General features: G+C 43.0%; 1 protein-coding gene across 2 annotated transcripts in view; it reads right to left on the reverse strand.

Annotated features, from left to right (window-relative positions):
- LMX1B (LIM homeobox transcription factor 1 beta) overlaps positions 1 to 19511 on the reverse strand; it is an 84776-nt gene that overhangs the window by 6315 nt on the left and 58950 nt on the right. For both annotated transcript variants that reach the window (XM_053996430.1, XM_053996429.1), the window contains one exon: positions 672 to 904. In XM_053996430.1, the coding sequence (XP_053852405.1) occupies positions 672 to 904 (233 nt within the window). The remainder of the gene's footprint in view (positions 1 to 671; positions 905 to 19511) is intronic.

Below are 19511 nucleotides of genomic sequence, written 5' to 3' on the forward strand. Positions count from 1 at the left end.
AGAGATTATGAATAATTTCTGCTACCAGTTAAAGCAGAGTAACACATTTTCCCATGAACCAGAGGCAAATATGTCACTTGTACATGTAATGGAATGGTAACGGTTTATTTTCTTATTTATTTTCTTGGGAAACAAGTGTGCGATTATGATGGCACAAACCCATATCTCGTTTACTTTCAGATTCTCTTCAGTACTTCTGTGTTGCACTTGCAATTTTACTATTTATAATTGGCAGACAGATTCCTCTGAAAATCATATTACTGCTCTGTGCATTCTCCTAGTTTAGTGCTGAAATTGTATGTGAAGAAGATCCTCTGAAAAATACGTTAAGTGGATGGAAGAATGCCTGCGGAGAACAGCATACTGATGCCTCACTTGAGTGAGACCTTGGCTAGCTAAAGTCAGTCTGATTCATGCTTTATGATCTTACAGAAAAACATGTTGATGAAAGCAAAAAGATTTTGTCTTTTACTAAGCAAGAGGTTAAGGAAGGGAGTCAGGTTAGGGAAAGCAGACTGCCAGTAGGAATGTTTTCAGCAGTGCCTGCAAATTTGCATAGATGGCACTTGCATATAGATGAAGTGGATGTGAAAATGGATGCACTTTTCTATACGAAAGCTCTACAGACCCATGCAGCTTTTCCAGTCAGAGCAGGTGTGGGAAAAGCTCACCTGAGTCTGAGTCGTCTGGGCTGACCGAGCTCAACAAGTCTTTCTCTTTCTCATAATCACTTTTGCAGAGCAGCTGCCCTTCCTTGAGGACAAACTCGTCCCCTTTCCTCAGCTGGCGCTCGCAGACGCAGCAGCAGAAGCAGCTCAGGTGGTACACGCACTCCAGGGCGCGCATCACGAACTCCGTCGGCGCGATCTTCTCCATGCAGCCGCTGCACTTGGCAGCGAACAGCCTGCAAGCAAGAGGCAGCACAGTCAAGAGGAGCATCAGATCATACCCTGCGTGGATCCAAATCCAGCAATGTCTGCACAGATCAGCCTGGCTCGTGCTCCTGCACACGGCAAGACTTGCATCCTTAGCCTCAGAAACAGCATAGGCATGCAATTTCTTCAAATCTCAATTCCTTTGTCTTGAGATTCCCCAAATCGCCTTTCCTGGACAAAGCCCACTAAGATCTGTCCTTATCTCAATGTTTTTTTTCTTTTCAAAATGAGAAACAAAAGGGAGCTCCCAAAGTTGGATAATTGCTTAAACACAAATGTATTCCAATTCACCTTTTAGAGGAAGGACCAGCTCATGCTTTGTTTTATGCAGGGTTTCTGGTTTCAGCACTTAAGCCCTATCCTGAACAGACTTTCCATTTTTGGTATTGTCTGTCTCTGAGGAGGCTGATAAACACAGAAACGAGCATGAAAACTTTGTGCTTTTGCTAAAGCGAAGTCAGCACATGCGCATACACACGATTGTACACATGCAATCAATAAAGAGAGGAGTGAAATAACACAGCTTTTCTTTGGATGTTGAGTTATTCCAGAACAACCTGTCTCTGAAGGAAGTACTGTGCATTTTAAATGGTGTGAAACATCCTTTGGCAGAGATAGGCAGTGATACAATCTGTCAAATTACCAGTATAATCACAGACCCTAGAACACACACTGCATCCAGACTAGTTCTTATTAATGCTCTGTAAACCCTGTCTTTCATCCATCATTAATTTTCTAGGTTTAAGTTAGAATGATTTAGATTAATTTTATTTTGCTTTCCTAATGGCAACTGGGAATCTCCCTAAGTGAGATTTCAGAAAAGGGCTGCCTCAAATAAAGACGGATTGCTGTTACATCCCTGTGTCACATGGTGTGCTGGTGATTTGAAATTCAGTGTCTTTTATGGCAATACATCACAGTGCAAGGTGCACAAACATTTACATTTCAGCCAGGAAATGAACACCACTGCACCAGTGTGCTCACAGGAAAAAAAATTAGATTCTGCCTTTTAGCATGGGGTATGCTGACTTTTTTCTGTCATCAAAATTATAATTTTTCAAAAAAAAGGCAATTCTCTCTGATTTTAGAAGGCTAAGGCTGTGGTAGTTATTCATTCTTCCAGAGCCTCCATTTTGTCTGAGCTGAGAAATGCAGGAAAATGGCAGTAGGAGCCCTCGGCAAAGGGCTGGAGTCAGTGGGCAGGAGGGAAAAGCAAATGTCAATATGGTGTACATGGCATCCAGAAAATGGCTGAGAGATGGGAACCGGTGTCCCAGCTGTCCCTAGGAGTGGCCACTCTGGGAACCTGGATGGCTCAGGGCACACCTTTGCATGGCCACAGCCTCAAGGTAACAGCAGCGCAAGGTGGACTGAGCAGCTCTTTTTCAAGTATGTAATGAATTAAATTTATCAAAAGGAAACTGATGCCATGCAGGACCCTGGGCACTGCCATGAACAGAATGGCTTATTCTAAACACTCAGTTTGCTTTGTCCGCAAGATTTTCCTTGCAATGCTTTAGCCAGCATATTCCTAAGCAGAAAATATTTTTATCTCGACACAATTTTATATCCAAAAGGACTGACACACAAAGAGGGGGTAAATAAATAAATAAATAAAGGTGCACTACAATAGTTTTTTCTGTTTAACTGCTTGAACCTATTTGACTCATTTAACCAAGTCTGGCCTCTCTGTCCGAAGGGATGCCCTCAGGACTGGGAACTGGAGAGCTCAGGAGCGGCAGAGCCGGTGCGAAGGCTCTGTCCCCCCATCTCCCGCAGCCTCCCGTCCCCGCCGGCCGCGGGGAGGGCCGGGCTGGCCCCGAGCTGCCGGTGCCCGGCCGAACCGGGAGCGCGGGGCTCCGGCCTCCCCGGCCCCGGGCCCATCACGGGCGCGCCGGGCACAGCGCGGCTGCGCTGCGGAACGCTCGCACTCGGGCTCCAGGGACCTGCCAGGTGCCCACCTCCCCTCTCCGGCCGGGGAGAACGGCGAGCCTTCCCCGGCAGGGCTCTGGCGCCGGGAGCGGCGATGCCGCGGAGCCGCCGGTGCTGCGGCCGCCCGGGCGGCGCTGGGACCGCTCCAGGACGGGCTGCGGCCGCCTCCGGTCGTCTCCCAAGCAAACCGCACAATACGGCACCGTCCAGTGGCAGTGAAGACACAAATGTAACACAGTTCATAGACAATTTCAAGAAGAAAAGCGCAGGAAAGCATAAATCCCCCGCACCTTCCCTCAAACAGGGACACAAAGATAACCTCCTTGTCCTGTGGAGCCTTGTTGTTTCCCTGACCTGCACCTTTGCTGTCATACTGCCTTAGTGAGTGTTTGTGGTTTTTATTTTTCTTCAAAATAAATATATCTAACATGAATAGAAAATACTTTGTGTTATTTACTAGCAACTGACTATTCCCGTAAAAACGGTGCTTTTGCAACAGCGCTTCCCAAGGCAGCCTTTTAGCTATAACGAATTACACTGTCATCGGTGCAGATTAACTCATTCAAATGAACATTAAATTGCCCTGACAATACTGCACAGACTTCATATCCTGAATTTAACTCTTGTCAAGAAAATTCCCTCCCCTCTACACAGGTACTCTGTTATAACCTGCATTCACACAAATACACACAAACACACACACACACACACACCAGCGTGTTGGGTTGAATTCTGAGATTATAAAATTTTCATTAAACCTATCTTATAGGGTGTTTATAGGTATTTTTTCAGCTTCCCAAGAGGAACACAAGGTTATGCACTCTTTTTGCACAAGGCAATCTCACAACAGGAAACTAATCTTGACAAATGACCAGACTTTGATAGCTGTGATCTAAACCACTGCTCGTTAGACTGTTCATTTTATAAACGAATGGTAATAAACCTGTTGGGAAGTGTAGGATAGCAGGAATACTTTACAGATCACCCCTTTACAGGTTTCAATCAAAGCCATAAATTTGAAGGGGAGCACACAGATATTCTGTGCTCAGACAAAGACTCTGTCCCACACCAGCCACATTTAAAGGAGCATTTTCTTTGCTTTCCATACATTTTAGAAATAATTTGCATAACTCTGGCTTTTTACCCCCATGGCTGATTATCTCCAGCTCTCTTAAGCTAACGTCAAACCTCAAAATCCTTGGATGTGTTAAAGTATGTGGAGAGTGGAAATCAAATGCCTTTATTAGAAGCCGCAGGAAATCTCCGACTCCTAAGCACAACGAAAACATTCCAGAGAAAACCGTTCAAAGAGGACAAAGAAGAAAAGCAGAACAAGAAAACCTTGTTTTGAATCAATGATTGTGGAGTTTTATAAATAAATTCTGTTGCCTGGACAATTTTGAAAGACAACTCAATAGGTTTAGGAGTTTTTAAGTGTGTTTGCCTGTATGCCTGGAACACTTGGGAGACTCAGCCAAGCTAAAGCCCGGAACAATGGCCTGTCTGTCCATCAGAGTATTTACAATAAATGCTGTGAAGCAACTTTACAGTACTAGATAATCAAAAAGTCTTTACCAGCCAAAGCTGTGTGAACTTAAATTAATTTTGCATATGTATCAGGGCAATGCAAATGCTAAGACATGTCCTGACTTTAACCAGTAGATGAAAATGTTCAGCGGAAGAGGCCATAAAGATTTTATTTGTTAGGATATCCCTGTGAAGGCAGGCTGAATCAGTAATCCTCAGAAACAACCACAGTTACATGATCCACTGTGCCTTCCTGCATGGCACAGCCATCTGGAGTGCAATACGGACCCCTGATTTATTATATCCCGCGCAGTTATCTCGCAGTAAGTTTGACCCTGCTTTGCTCCTGAGAATCACGGCTCTGCTGTTTACTCTCCTGGTGCCCTGACAACCCACCCTTTACCTTTCTGTGGCTCAGCCAGGTCCTTCATTTCCTCCTGTCTGTGGGCAAATAGATTTTAATTGTTTTATTATAACTAATTTAATCTGTGCTGAGAGATGTCCGTGTGCAGTGTGAAATTTGCCATTCGCATTAAGCCTGGTTCAAGAGGTTTGTTATACAGGACAAAGGTAGAAAAATCGACTAATTCAGTCAGGTTGTTTATTTACTGGGCCTCTGCCATGAAGCAGTAAATAGGAAGTTATTAAGCTGTGTTTGATGTATGCAAGAGGACAGATGCTGCTTCCTACTTATCAGAGACCTTCAGTCATTTCCCTGTCTGTGTTATTCTGACATTATGTGTTGCAGCAACCACAGCAGATACCTGGCTTTTCTTTATTCAATAAATATGCAAAGGTAGTGGTCACAGCTTTTGTAAGTACTCTTGGTGCAATCTCTATGTGTGACGATTTTCCCTCTGCTGGGACATCCCTGCCGGCCTGCTCTGATGCTGGAAGTTTGCTCCACGTGCCTGTGCTACGAAACAAGGTAGATCTAGAGTAAAATACAGTATGTTTCTCACACTGAGTCTTATTAAGAGAAGAAATTAAATTACTAGTGAAAGATAGCTGTTCCTTGCTCTTTGGGATAAATTTTGATATTCTTTCTTTAGATGACATAGGATTGGAAAAACAGCATGCATGGGGTTTTTCCAGCACAGGACTTGAACATTTTTTGTAGCATCTTACAGTTCATGGGTGCTTATAAAGTGGAAAATCTGTTGCTTGGTTGCACTCAATTCAGAATACACAAAACATCCTGAATGCAGTAAAGCAGAACAGGAATATTATAAATTTATTATTTGAAACCCCCCCACCCCCTTAAAAAACAAATAATCCATTTAAAATATTTTTCCTGCAGATGAAATAATTACATAGTTTATTAAAGCCAATTTCATAGCTGAAACTTCAGTATAAGAAAGATAATTCCCTTTCATCAAGTAGTAATAAAATCTGCGAAATTTAAAAGTTTCTAGAAAAAGATCTGTAATATTTAGAGAGAAACTAAGACAAAGAAACCTTTTTATTCTTCAGGGAGAACTGAAGAAAATATTTATTAACCCTCTATCCCCAGGTGCTGTAGTATGAACACCAGCTACTGGTGAAAGCTTGTGTTAAATCTGCACTTCACAACGTGGGTTTAGACTCACCAATTACATATTGCCTACCTTGGTAATGAGTGACTTTTTCTTCACGTAAATATTTTACCTGGATTTTCATGAGGAGTGCTGTACTCCCCTGCCAAGACAAGCTGATGGCTAAAATAACTATATTATCCCATGCCAAATCTTGTTCTGATGCTAGTGGGACACGGTCAGAGCCACCAGCAGCCCTGGTCACTGAGCCCACCAGCACTTGCTGGCCACCTCAAACCTGTGGGCATCAGCAGCTCTGGGGTGGAACTGGAATGCTTAGACAAAAGCACAGAATTTAAAGCTCACAGCCTAATGCAACTTGCTCAAGTGGGACCAGAATGACCTAAATAGTTACATCTCCCTTAACTATAAAGTACAACATAAAATGCAAAGTGCAGAGCAGTTTCTCGCTTTGAGCAGAATGTGACATAACGAATTCTTCTCTTTGCTTAATTTTCATCCCCTAATTGACCACTTTGTGCAACTGTCTTCCATCACTGCCATGCTGTTCTATTTTATAGCATTTTTCCATACAACACTTTGATGGAAAAATTTATGAAGAATAGAATTATTGCTGTTAGAAGGGAATTAAAACAATTTTTCATTTACAAAGTCACTGATATTGCTCTACTGTGCTCCACCTTTGGGAATCCAATTGCTCTTCTCAGCTACTCCCATTCCTCTTTATAGCACAGCAATTGCACTGTACAGATTATGGCTGCAATTTTCTCCTAATCTTTTCTGTAGAACAGAAACTGTTATAAAAGTTAAGGGCACCAATTGAATTGATAAAGCCAGGGCTGCAATTAAGAAGACTTAACGAATTAACAAAATATGTGATTTTGTTAGAATTATATTTCTAGGCAGTGCAAACATTTGTGAGATAATGTTATTTTTGTCCATGAGTTTCAAAGAGGCTAAATGGGCTTCTGCTGCTGTGCTTTTTGCATTCTCCAAATCACACTGATGGGCTATAAAAGCATTGTATTTCTGGGGACATTTGTGTTTCTGCCACAGCTCTACCTAGCTGGGGGCAGTGGTCACCAAAACAAAACGGGCACTCCTTTTTTTTTCCTTTGGATTTTTATTCAGATAATTACACAAATTAAATTAAAGCCACCTTCATCTCCTCCCTTTGCACCCTGGCCAATATCCAGTGGATGAAGTGGCCCGTGGAGGGTCCCTGTGGAACAGCCCTGCTCGGGGCTCTGCTCTGATAGACATCTTATCCTTCTTGTTCACTAAATGGCACACTGAATTTACATCACCAACAACACGGGGAAAATCTTCTAATGCAATTTTTATATGAGATTTCACCCTAAAGGCCCCATAAGCGGGGAAATTGTACTGTTGTGATTCACTGGCCTGGTCTTCACTTTTACAGAAAAAAAATAATCGTGTCAAAGCAATTCAAATGTAATTTCTAAGTTATTTCTTGGCTGGCAAGAATGACTTAGGGAAAGAATTTACACAAGGCTTTCCTCACAACTAAGAGCATTGAGAGGAAGAAACGTTATTTGCCAGTATAAAACAAAATCACTTCCTGTGCCTGCTGCAGTAATGCTGGTGGAGAGCTTGTGCCCAAACTCATCAGCACAGCCAATTTAGCAACTGATTTGCAAGGGAAAGATACCTTAGTCCTGTGGTGTTAATGTCTTTGCAGTGGGGGGTCTATTGCCAGCTTCTCCAAACTCATCAACACAATCTATTATTAATACCCAGAAAGGCTTTATAGTATCTTTATAGCACAAGGCAATGAAAGCTCTGTGGTGTAATCTGTTATCTATATTGCAAAAACATGTGAAATAAAACAAAACATAGACACTTCATAAACAAAATGTTTCATCTATTATATCTCTCTGCCTCCCTGTATATAAAGCAGTGGGGTGCAGGAAAGGCATTCAGAGAGATTTGCTGTTAGATGTAGCACTGGCTCCTTTTAAAATTCTATTCGTATTGTGACAAATTTTACACTGAATGAAAATTTCTGCTTCTTTCACTGAGATAGAAAGATTTGAATATTTGCAAAATTAGGCTGTGTTCTGTCAGTAGAGCAAAGGGGGTTAGGTGTAAAATACCACACCTATTACATATATTATATATTCTATTTCTACACTCCTACAGGAGAACTCTTTGACGAAGGGAGGAGCTGGCTGAGCCGAAGTGAGGAGTCAGCTGCAGCAGGGCGAGGAGGGGGCACAGCCTGGGGCAGGGCCAGGTGGAGGTGTCAGGGCATTGCCATGGCATGAGCCAAGGAATTTGTCTCCAGTAAGCAGCACCAAAACCAAGTGCCCACTGGAGGCAGTTATTTCTCTGGAAAGCATTCAAGAATAGAATTTGAGCAAAGTTGGATCTTTTCTACCACTACTGATGTGCATGACAGTATTTAATATGAAAAGCCCAGAATTACCTTATTTTTAGTCCCTAGGAACAGACACAGTTAGAGACATCATTTAACAGCAAGTAAATAAACACACAGTTTAAAACCCAAGAAGGTTTTGTTTCAAACAGATTGTGGCAAAGATGGAACTGAGAGGGAAGCATGAAGCAGTTTTGTGTACTTGCTGCATGTATTTTTGCAATACAGTAAAAACAAAAAAATGTCCTCAACATAGGGCTGTGTCTTATTTCCCAGATGCCTTTTTATGTTCTTTGCTGGTTGAAAATAAATTGTTCTTTTGTAGTGTTTGTCTTTTCAGTACAACTGTCAGCTATTATTTTTCTATTTCCTCTTTTTGTCACTTTGCATTATTTTTGGTGCTGTAATTCCCATTTGTTCCCACTCCTATCTTCCTGTCTCCCATTGTTCCATTTTTTAATCCCCAGTTTTACTCTTCTTTGGCTCTTTTTTGGCCCATTCTCAGTAGGGTTTGAGAGAATACCCAGGCGTGACTCCCTGCTATAGCAACCACACCTCCCCAGGAAAGCCACAACAATCTCTTCGGGAGGAGGGAAGTCTTTCACAAGCTGGCAGCAAAAGTAAATCCTTCTTCAAGGAACAAGAAGGATTAGCAGGGAGCAGTGGGCTGCAGACTTAACCCTACCCTTCATTTCTTTAAAGCACCAGTCACTCAGAACCCTGCTGTGATGTACAATTAAACAGAACCCAAAAAAATCCTGAATGACACAAGAGCAGGATTGTGTAAAGGTTTAATTCCACTTTAATACCTTTCCAAGTTCAGAACTCAAAGATAGCAATTTAACCCAAGAATCCCCATCCGAGCATGAAAAGTTGCTGCTTGTCTTACAAAAGTTCCAGCTACATTCTGCTCTAAATCGTGCTCTTTTAGGCTGACCCTTAATGGATGAAATTTTTCTCCCCCAGTCATCTCACATGGTTTCTCTTTATAGTCCTTCTTTCACAAAGTTTGTTCTTCTGATAAAAACAAGAGACTCTTACCAGAGGCATGGAGCTTTGTAAAAAGGACCACTGAAAAAGGAAAAGGAACACTAAAAAACCCCAACACAAACCCCCAAGACTCAGGTAACTAAAGGTGTCTGCTGCAATGCCTGGTAATTTATTCTTGTAACATGAAGTGACTCTTATTAAGCTTATGTCAATTACTTATTTTTAATATTAGGATGGAAAATAAATACTCCTCTTAATACAGTGTTTTCGAAGACTTGAAACATCTGATTCATCTTTTTTAAATTAAAGAACAGACGAGTCTTGTTGTTCTAGTATGGATGACTACTGAAGTTGCTCTATAAACTGAATTTTTAAGATTAGACACAGAACTATGAAAACCTCCTGGCTTCCGTAAGGCCAAATATGGTTGACAGACTAAGTCAGACTGAGTCCTAAGACTCAGCCATCAGCATCTGTGTTTGTATTTAGGCTTTAGTAAACTAGATGCTCTAAAGCCATACAAAGAGATTTATCAGTAAGCAGGGCCCTACAGCACGCCCAGGTCCTCCTCCTGCCTCGAACGTCTGCACAGGTTTTGAGTTATTCCAGCAGTCAAACATTTATAACGCAGGACACTTCCACATGTGTGAAAATGAAATCCCATTAGACACCAACAACATTATTAGGCATGCAAAGAGGATTATTCCTTTAAGCTCACAGGACTGAAAGGTTTGTCTAAACATTTTATTAACTTTTTTCAGATTTTTTTTTTAATTAAATGAAAAGTTGTAAGTAGGTCAAAGCTGAAATACTTAAATACTACTTCTGGTTAAGTATATGTATATATACTATACACACACACACAGAGAGAAAAAATAGAGATGCCTGCTAGAGGAAAAGGTGTACAAAATCCCCTCATATCTTATCAGCACATTCCTTTCTTCCAGCAAGAAAATTTGTATGGCTTGGAATTGTTCTATAAAAGCACCAAAATATTACATGGTGTTGCTTGGGGTTCCATATATGTTTCCAAAGACGAGATGCCTTGTTGAATATCTGGTTGAAAAGAAATCCTGCTCTGATTGCACTGTTCTTCTTACAGATTTGACAAAGCCCTTTTTTTCAAAACACAATATTTGCTGAAATGCATTGATGTTTGCTCATCAAGAGCTCTGATGTTCTTAAGATCATCTGTTAAAGAAAAACAAGGGAGTAGAAGCTGTGTCAGCTTTTGCTTCAAGTAAGTGAGATGCAAAACTCCTTAGGGAGCATCAGGAACAGGATTGGGTCCTCACTCACAGGGAACATGACTTTAGAAACGATCAGCTCCATCGGCAGTTTGGTCCTACATTTTGGCATTTAAGAGCTGTTCACAGTATCTCAATTTGTTATTGGAAGGAAAACAATTCTCCTTTCGGATCTCACAGCAGCACAGGTCCCAAGTCACAGAACAGCCTGCCCTGGAAGGCGACGGCCGCAGGCACGGTGCAGCGCACGCCTGTCCCTGCTGCTCACAACGCACGGGCCAGTTTGTCGGGACAGGCAGGGCTGACCTACGCATTGCTCTTGTCACTTCTCTGACAATAGGCGTTAAAATATTTAAGATTTGCTTCTAGCACTGCATGGAGCAGGCAGGAAATGTAGAAGCTTGGGTGTACAAGTTAATGAAATATGGTTGGGTGAACATAAGCTCTTAATTTAGACAATAACAGTTACCGCCACAGTGTCTTTGTGTCCGCTTTATGAAAGTCATAAACTCTCCAAAGAAAAGCAGGAGCTATTTCACCCTGACGGTCTTTGACTCCCTCTCACTACCTGCTGGCACAGTTAGAAAGTATCAACTGCCTTTGAACAGATTAGGACCAAGTTAAAGTGTGACAACATCTTAAGCTTTCTCCACATGTTGCCAATGATTTCCAACTAAAGATGTTACCCTCATCACTTCTGCCACAATGATAAGAATCTATAGCCGGCTCACTTGAGGAGATAAAGGCAGTTTAGCAGGAAGTATAAAGTACTCCAACTTGCTAAGCTAAGTGGCTGGCTGTCCCAAACTAGCTGAATTTTTCCTCTACAAAGCACAAAATCCTTATCATTAGGGACTTAAGCTGCTTTTTATTTTGAGACAAAAAGAATACTGTTTATTGGCATCCAACTCAAACCAGCTGTAAACAGTTGCTTTGATGAAGAAGCAGCTACAACTTCAGTGTGCCCGAAGGCACAAACCCACCGAATGCCAATCATTAAAGGAAGAATGTAAGGTGTATATAGGGTCAAAAGAAGGCCAAGGGACATTTTCAACCTCAGGGATCTTGGATAGCTCACTTTGCCTTTAGACTCAGAAGAGGAATTGAAGCTGTTCTGCTGTATGACCTCTATCTCCAGAGGCAGCTCTGGCCTCGGCTCAGAGTTTACCCAGAGGAGCAGCAGACCTGCAGTGTAAGGCTTTTCTCCCCAGCACGCCTGTGGGAACCACATGGTGAGCTTTGATTTGACAGAGCCCGAGTGGCTCCAGGGTGCTGTACCTGCACCCATGCGGGAGCCACGCACAAGGCTCTGGCAGCAGGAGTCCTGCTTGTGTCCACAGACATTTCAATCACTGACGTGCAGGTAATTTTAATTCTTCTTTCATTTAGAAACACTTTACTGATTGCAACAACTGAAATTAAGATGCCCCACCAACAATTTTGGTGTCACAGCCAAACTGATGTGGATCCTTACAAAGTTAAATGCCAGCTGCTCTGGGCAGCCCAGGGGGCTGGGCTGGCATCTGCTGCTGGCCCTCCTGCCATCCTTCTTCTTCCTCCTCACCCCTCTGCCTAGTAGATACTAATGTCTCTCAGTTGTTCCAGGCTTCCTCCCACTCCTTATCCCTGGCACAGCATCAAATCTTTCCCAGAAAGCAGCAGCACAAAGGGTTTCAGCACGGAATGGCGGTGCTGGCTGGTGGGGCATGGGGTTCCTGGTCCTTTGTAAGGTCAGAGTGGCTTTTCAGTGGGAATTCAAACTCAAACTCAACTACCAGGTTGCACATGCAAACCAGCTCTCACTCGTGCCACATGAGCCGGGATGTTTTATAGGAGCATGTTGTTTCTGTAGAAGGCCCTGGTGCCACCAGAGATGTGGCTCCTCCAGGTACAGGCTCAGCAGCTCCTCCTCCTCCCAGTGCTGAGAAGATACACACCAGCATTACCAGTTCCTCTGGCAGAAACAGGGTGCATCTCCCTGCCCACATCCTCACAGACACCACAAACAGATACCTTGGTTTGAGGGGGTTCAGTTCAAAGTTACTGCCCGGGTTTGGAGCCCTCTCGCAGGCTCCTGGCAGCCTCTCCCTGGCCTTATTTGTGCCCAGCACCCTGCACTCCTGCTGCCCCCTTGCACAGCCACACCGGGAGCCAGGCTGTCCCGCTGCTGCTCCCCCACCTCCTCTCCCACCACATCCTGGGTAACACCTCCGGCCCTTGCTGCTCCCTGCCTGGCACCAGCTCCCAGCACCCGTGCAATGCAGCAGCTCCTCCCAGGTGCTCCAGCATAACTGCAATTACAGGTATTATTTTGGGCTCACATGACAGGCAAAAGGCACTAGAAGGTTTGCAGTGCTGTTAGATCATACAACATTACATACATAATACAAAAAGAATAAGTCTTTGTAATTTATTCTGTTATGAAATTTTCCTATTAAAAACCCCAGATTTTTTTTTTTAAAGAGACAGTGGTTCAACTTTATTGTCACATTGATATCTTTATAAACTTACTCTAGTGATCTACAGGAAAAGCAAACCAGACAGCTCTGTATTTATGGGTATATTTTAAAAGCCTCTTATATTTAACAACTGCATTTAGCTGTGTTAACTGTGAGTTGCAGTAATAAAGGCTCTGCACACTTCGATGCTAAATTAAAAAAAGTTCTGCTGTTCAATAATACATAGATGCTGTTTTTTTTCATTACTCTTTAATATCATTTCCATTTAGTTTATAAATAATTGTAGCTAGCTAATGAAACGAAATAAAACCTGCCTCCAACCCATTCCCTAGAGCAAACTAAACTCCTCTTTTTAAAGCTTCTTAATCACCGCCCAGTTCTTACAAAATTAGCATAGTAATGGGCTTTAAATTGAGCCTCTTTGTTTTTTAATTAAGCTCCCAGCAGGTAAAAATAAAACAGATTATTGAAGAATATGCCAACCCTAATAGCCTGCAACTCTTTTGACAATTAAAAAGATCCCATGTTAACCCTTTTGAGGAACCCTGCATGCTAATTAGTCACTCTGAGGCCCAAATCCATCAACATTCCATCCAGACACCTTGTAAAGTTGAGATGGCTGGTCTGTGTCCATACCTGCCCCATTCCCCACAGAAGGTGGGGAGCCCTCGGTGGTGGCCAGATTCCACAGGCAGCTGTGTGCCAGGTCAGGGTGGTATTGGAGCAGCTGGAGCTGCCACCCACCTGGCGCTGGCCAGTGCCACTGAGCTCCTAACCCCGGGCAGGGCTCCCGGTGCCCCACAGCTCGCCCTGTGCCCACAGAGCCCTTCCCACCCTGAAAACTCCAGCACCGTTTAGCAATGCCTCCCTGGAGCCTCTGCCTCATTTTGTACAACAAAAGGAATGGGGTGCCAGCAGAGCAGCCCCCAGCCCAGCCCTGGGGCTGGTTTGAAATGTGCACAGCAGCACCAGTGCCCCAGACACGCCAGACACACAATGACTGAGTTTTGCTTAGCAACATTGAGCTGCCTCAAAGGCAAAGGAAAATCCTGGGCAGAACAAGGGAGTTAAGAAAGTGCAACGTTGGAGCCATGTTGTGGACAGCAGCGATTCTCTGGGAAAATTTACTAGACACTGCTGGCAGCCTAGAAATAGGAATAGCACTGCTCTTCCCTGGCAGTTCTATGTCAAATATTTGGAAAGCTCTGTCAGAGTCACACATTTTATCTTCAGTGTCTGCTCTGAGCATCAGTGCAAAGTGCTGGCTGCCCTCCACTTGCATCCAGCCAGGATGATGAATCACCACGGTTGGAAGTGTTGTGTCCATCCAGAAATGAAATCATCAGCATGAAAAGCCCATTCATTTCCAGAGGCGCTGATCACTCTGCATCCTTCAGAGACACCCAGCAAATGGGGCTGAATGCCCTTGTGTACCCAGTAAGGCCCTGCCACGTCCCAGCAGCTGCAGGAACTACTGTCAGTTCCTGCTTTATATTGTACCTTATAGAGCAAGGGTCACCGTGATGGAGTTAGGGGCCCACAGAGAATGGGATCAGATTTAAGGGCAGACTCCAGCCATGAATATATGCTGCCTTCCTTCACGGAAGCATTTGGGAGGCTCTACATTGTGTTTTCAAAGATAAATGACATTTCTTGTGTCTCTCAACTGCTATCAGAAAATTTGGAGAAAGAAGGATGCACCTTGCTTACAATGAGTAGAAATTCATTAGGAAAAGACCTTAATTTACCCTCTGCACAGGGACAGGACTTACTTACTTTAGAGGGCACCTCTGGACTATGCCCTGCTACAAATAAAAATTTCCAGCAGAATCATTCAACACAATGTAGATCCATCACAAAAGAATTCACTTTCCCTGAGCTACGCTGGAGGAGATCACAGACAGTGTACACCAGAACTGGAGAGGCCGGGCTGTGAGATGGATAACTGGAAGTTTCTTAGGTGGGATCCTCAGTCCCACAGCCCCCATCACTCACTGCTCCCACTGGGCCTGAGGACAGACACCTGATATGTACAAAGATGCTAATTCCTCCTGAGACCATTCCAATTACGGGAACCTCTCCAGGAATATATTTAGTTCAAAGCAAAAAGCTACAATGTTCAGAATAAGCTTGCAATATTCCCATCACAACTTGTTGATAACTGGAGAGGCAGTATTGGGCACAAGCTTCTCTGTCCCTGGCTTGAGGTTTGTCAGCTGTTGGTGGGGCTGCAAAGTGGCTGCAGAAGAGCAGCAGCTTGTGAGGGATGCGTTTCCTGAATTCTGAAAAATTGACTTTAGAGAATGCAGTATTCCCTGCACCAAACAATTGCACTCCCACCATTTCATGCTGAAAGCTTCCCAGCAAACTGAGGACAAAAATCCCCTATGCCTACAAGATTCATATGACAGATTTCAAGCTGAAAAGCATGCTTTTACATTGTGCATTACATACCTCATGCCATGTCACATGAAACAATATTCTATGAAACTCTGCTGCCAAAACCACTTTGGAAACATGCATTCACCCCGGTGCATCTTGAGAATACAGAATACTGCATTTAAAAATGCTTCTGCCAGTTTTTAGGATTTTTACCAAGTCCAAAGACATCCCTTACTACATGAGGAACTCCTTCTCTACCACAGCATCAGTCAAAATGGAAGAAACTTTTTTCTGTGTCTGATCCTGACTGGTTTTCAGCTGTGACTGTAGATGGAGCTGAAATGAGCCCACCACCTTGTGCTCTGTGTGCACAGGTTGTTATCTACACCAGCTCTGACCTTTGCAAATGTGATCCAAAGTGACCTTTTAGTGTTATTGCAGCACTAAATGCAGCTTTTCAAGTAATCCTCGCTGGAGCATGATCTACATCAGTAGCTGGTATGCATTGGAAAATCCAGCCTTTCTGCTGTGCCAGGTTTATTGTCATGGCCATGTCTATGGAGCTGTACAATTTTATATGGACCTTTAATGAACCTGGCATTTGTACTGCCAAGCCATTGGCAAGCAACACCTTTGAATGGGCAGTGCAGCTGTCCAAACAGTGCCTGGTGTACCTGGACAGCATAGAAGTACTTGTTTACTCTTTTTCAGAATACACAGAGGTAATTCTTCTGGATTTCATCACTTTCTATTGTTTTATGCTCATATGCTCATTGTTTTATGTTTATATTCAACTTCAGAGGAAGATATTATTTCCTAACAAAAATATCTGTCATCTTATTCCAGCTGGCAGCCTCAACCTCCCTCTGCACCCCAAATGTGGGCTTTGGTTTAATGTCTCCTTGTCAGGAGTGTGTTTTGTACTGGCATCATGTGATATGATTTCTTCTGCATTAAGGAAGCACCAGTGACAAAACTGCTTTCACCCACCCTTGTGGGTGAGGACAATCACATTTCCAGGGGCCTGGGGGGCTTTGAGAAGTAGTTTCCAGTTATGTGCCTGCTGCAGCTGTTAGCACTATTCAGATGAGAGCAATTCTGCACCATTAGCAACTCCACTTCATGTTTTCTTATCAAAAAATAAATGTAACTTGACAGCAGCAAGGAAAGTTACAGGTCAGGAGTCAATTCTTTTGGTCAGGAAGGCACCATCTCACAGCTGTATGCTATGAAAACCTGTGTTTGCTAATGTTAATGTGATTAAATTTTACCATTAACTTAATTTATAAGCCTAACTGAAATCTGAAGATTTCACATGAGTAAATCGATACAAACAAAATCATTTGGCACAAAAATGTTAAGAACAAATGCAATCAGTTCCCCTTCCACACCCTTTAAGACACACATCTAAGTGTGATGACCAGTGGGTTGAACCACTGGAGTTGCAATCTCATTTGGAAAATATACATTAATTTTTTATTTCCAAATTCTGTCAGAACTCAGAGAAAGACTGTGCAGGTTTGGTGGTTAATAGCAGTGCAGAAACCAGCATTTTCCAAACACAAGACTCTGGACAGATGTTGTAATGTCAAGACTGTGTGAAATAGTCACCAGTAAGGAACTTCCAGACTGGTCAAGAAGAGTTCATGTCTGTCTGTGAGTACAGGAGGAGCTGCCCCATGGCCATGCCCCATCTCAGGTACTCAGAGGCACCTTCAGCCCCTGGGTTTGCCTGGCTTGGTGTGAGCTCTTTGGGCATCAGGTGCCAAAGGGCAGAACCTGCCCAGGACAGGAACACCCAGGGCTGAGCACCAAGCCCAGAGGTGTCATTTCCTTTGGTGGTTTCTCCTGCTCTCCACACATTGCAGTCTCTGACACCACAGAGTGCACTGGCCACAGCTCTCACGGAATTCCATGATCCCTTGGATAAGGGTGAACTCTGGCTCTGGTCATTTCAGCTGAATCCAACTCTGAGAAAACCAACTACCTCTCAAGCTGTCATTTCTCATAGTGTGACCATTTCTGCCAGCCCATGAAGCACACACACTGCATCCACCAAGTCCATCTTCCACCTGACCCACATCCTGGAATTCCAGCATTTTTTGCAATTCCCATTAAAAAGATCAAACTCTGCACAGTTCTGTGCATAAGGCAGACTTCTATCTGGCAATAACTCTGCAAACAATTCTGTAAATCTGAAAAATATCATTAAATTAAAAGCAGGAAAGTATTTGAAGACATTGTCTTCCATTTTTTTTTCTCGTTTTTAAGCAGTATTTTCCAACTTAATTTTTGCCGATCTTAAATTGCCTGAAAGTGAGAGAAGCTGCCATGAATATTTTATTAGGGTTGGTATTATGCAAATTAGAGAATTTTGGACTTAACCGTAAATTGCCTCTCAGCCCCCAGAGGACTGTTTCCATGATTTCCCACCTATTAAACACTGACCCTCAGCATTCTTCTGCTCTGCAGAAGCTCAGTGCAATTCCTGATTTGACCCTGTATGGATAGAGAGGGTGAGGTAGCCTGGGACTTTAGAAGCCAGCCTGGAGAGCAGAGCTCCTGTGGCTGCTAGTAGAAGTGCAATTGTTTTTAAAAACCTTCCAATGTAAGTGACAAACAGCAAAGAGGTGGAGACGCTCTTTGTACAAATCTCACACTCCGAAGCAGTGCTTTTAATTGGGCTCATAGCACTGTAGTGGTTACTTCAGCAATTCTCACCATTCATCTCACAAATAGCAGGGAAATCCATAATCAATTGAAATTGAAATGCTGAATTCCAAGTCTTCTGACTCGCCTGTTCCTCCTCTGTAATGTAGGAACGTGAATCAGAGCAGCACCTATGTGCAAGCACAGCCCTGCAGTAATCATCAGCCTCCTGATGCAAAAAGGGAAGGGAAACAGAAAGGTATTTCTTAGGGAAATGGTCATTACATATAATACACAGTTTATTTGCAACTACCGAACACTACAGGCTGGATGAATCTCCAAGCTCTTCATTTTGTAACGCCCCAGAATTAGAAGTATGATATGCTTAATTTAAACCATATTTCTCCAAACTCTAAGTGTTTTAACAGAGCTGGAAAGTTCATCTTCCCGTAGAAAACAATTTAATGTCATTTTCCCATCAAAAATTCACAAGCACTAATAAGTAAACTGAAAAACTAGGTTGCAAATACATTTGTATCAATACATATATTCTTCCTTTCACCCACGTTTTCCTGAGCTCATAGCAGACTTTCTAACAGCACATTGTAGCATAGCAAGATGCATTTGCTACAGGTATGTAACTTAAAACTGTTTGTAAGAAACATCCTAAACATGTCCCTTGCTGTAAATGTGACATCTTTACAGCATATGCTTAGCAAATGAAAGCCCTGGGAAAAGGAGGAAAGTCAGGATACCTCCCATATAACTGATTGTAAATTCTTGGGCACCAGGTTTATATTCTTAATAACCTACTAGTTAGACTTAGTGTGTCTGTTCCATCTAAGTCAATTTAAATGAGGTGTACCAGATACAGTACATAAAGTGTTTCATACTTGTGGAGATATGTTTAAGTATTGTTTCTTTAGGAAAATCTAATAGCTAGCTCCAGTTAATCACTGTCAGATGTTCTACATGCTGCAAGTGGTAACTTCCTTGACACAAACTGCTTTTAATCAGGAATCTCCAGCATATCTTGCACACATCTCAGACTGACTTTTGTGATACATTAAAAAGTCTTTATGGCATTTAGTTTTTGTTCATGTTCCCTGGTCTACTCTTAGCTTTCCTGTGTAGGAAAACCCCTACAAGGTAACTTCTTCTTTCCCTGGAAAAGAGAAGAATTCCACAGGGTTTCATAAAAATTGGACCACAAACGCAACCCCCCTGCCTCCCCCTCGCAATGGCGCTCAGCACACGGAGCTGGAGTCAGGGTTATACAACCAGCTCTGTGAGAGCACTGCCAAGCCCAGCCATGGGCCAGGGCAGCATTCCTGCCTCCCCACCCCCTTCCCAACCCTTGTTTGTAAACACATCTTGGCTGAGAGCACGCGGATGGAGCACTGATAATAAGAGCCTTCAAACTATGTTCTTTAACTTCTCTGACTCTAAAAAGGCAA

The sequence above is a fragment of the Vidua macroura genome, chromosome 21 (genome assembly GCF_024509145.1).
Source record: "Vidua macroura isolate BioBank_ID:100142 chromosome 21, ASM2450914v1, whole genome shotgun sequence".
Classification (NCBI taxonomy): domain Eukaryota; kingdom Metazoa; phylum Chordata; class Aves; order Passeriformes; family Viduidae; genus Vidua; species Vidua macroura.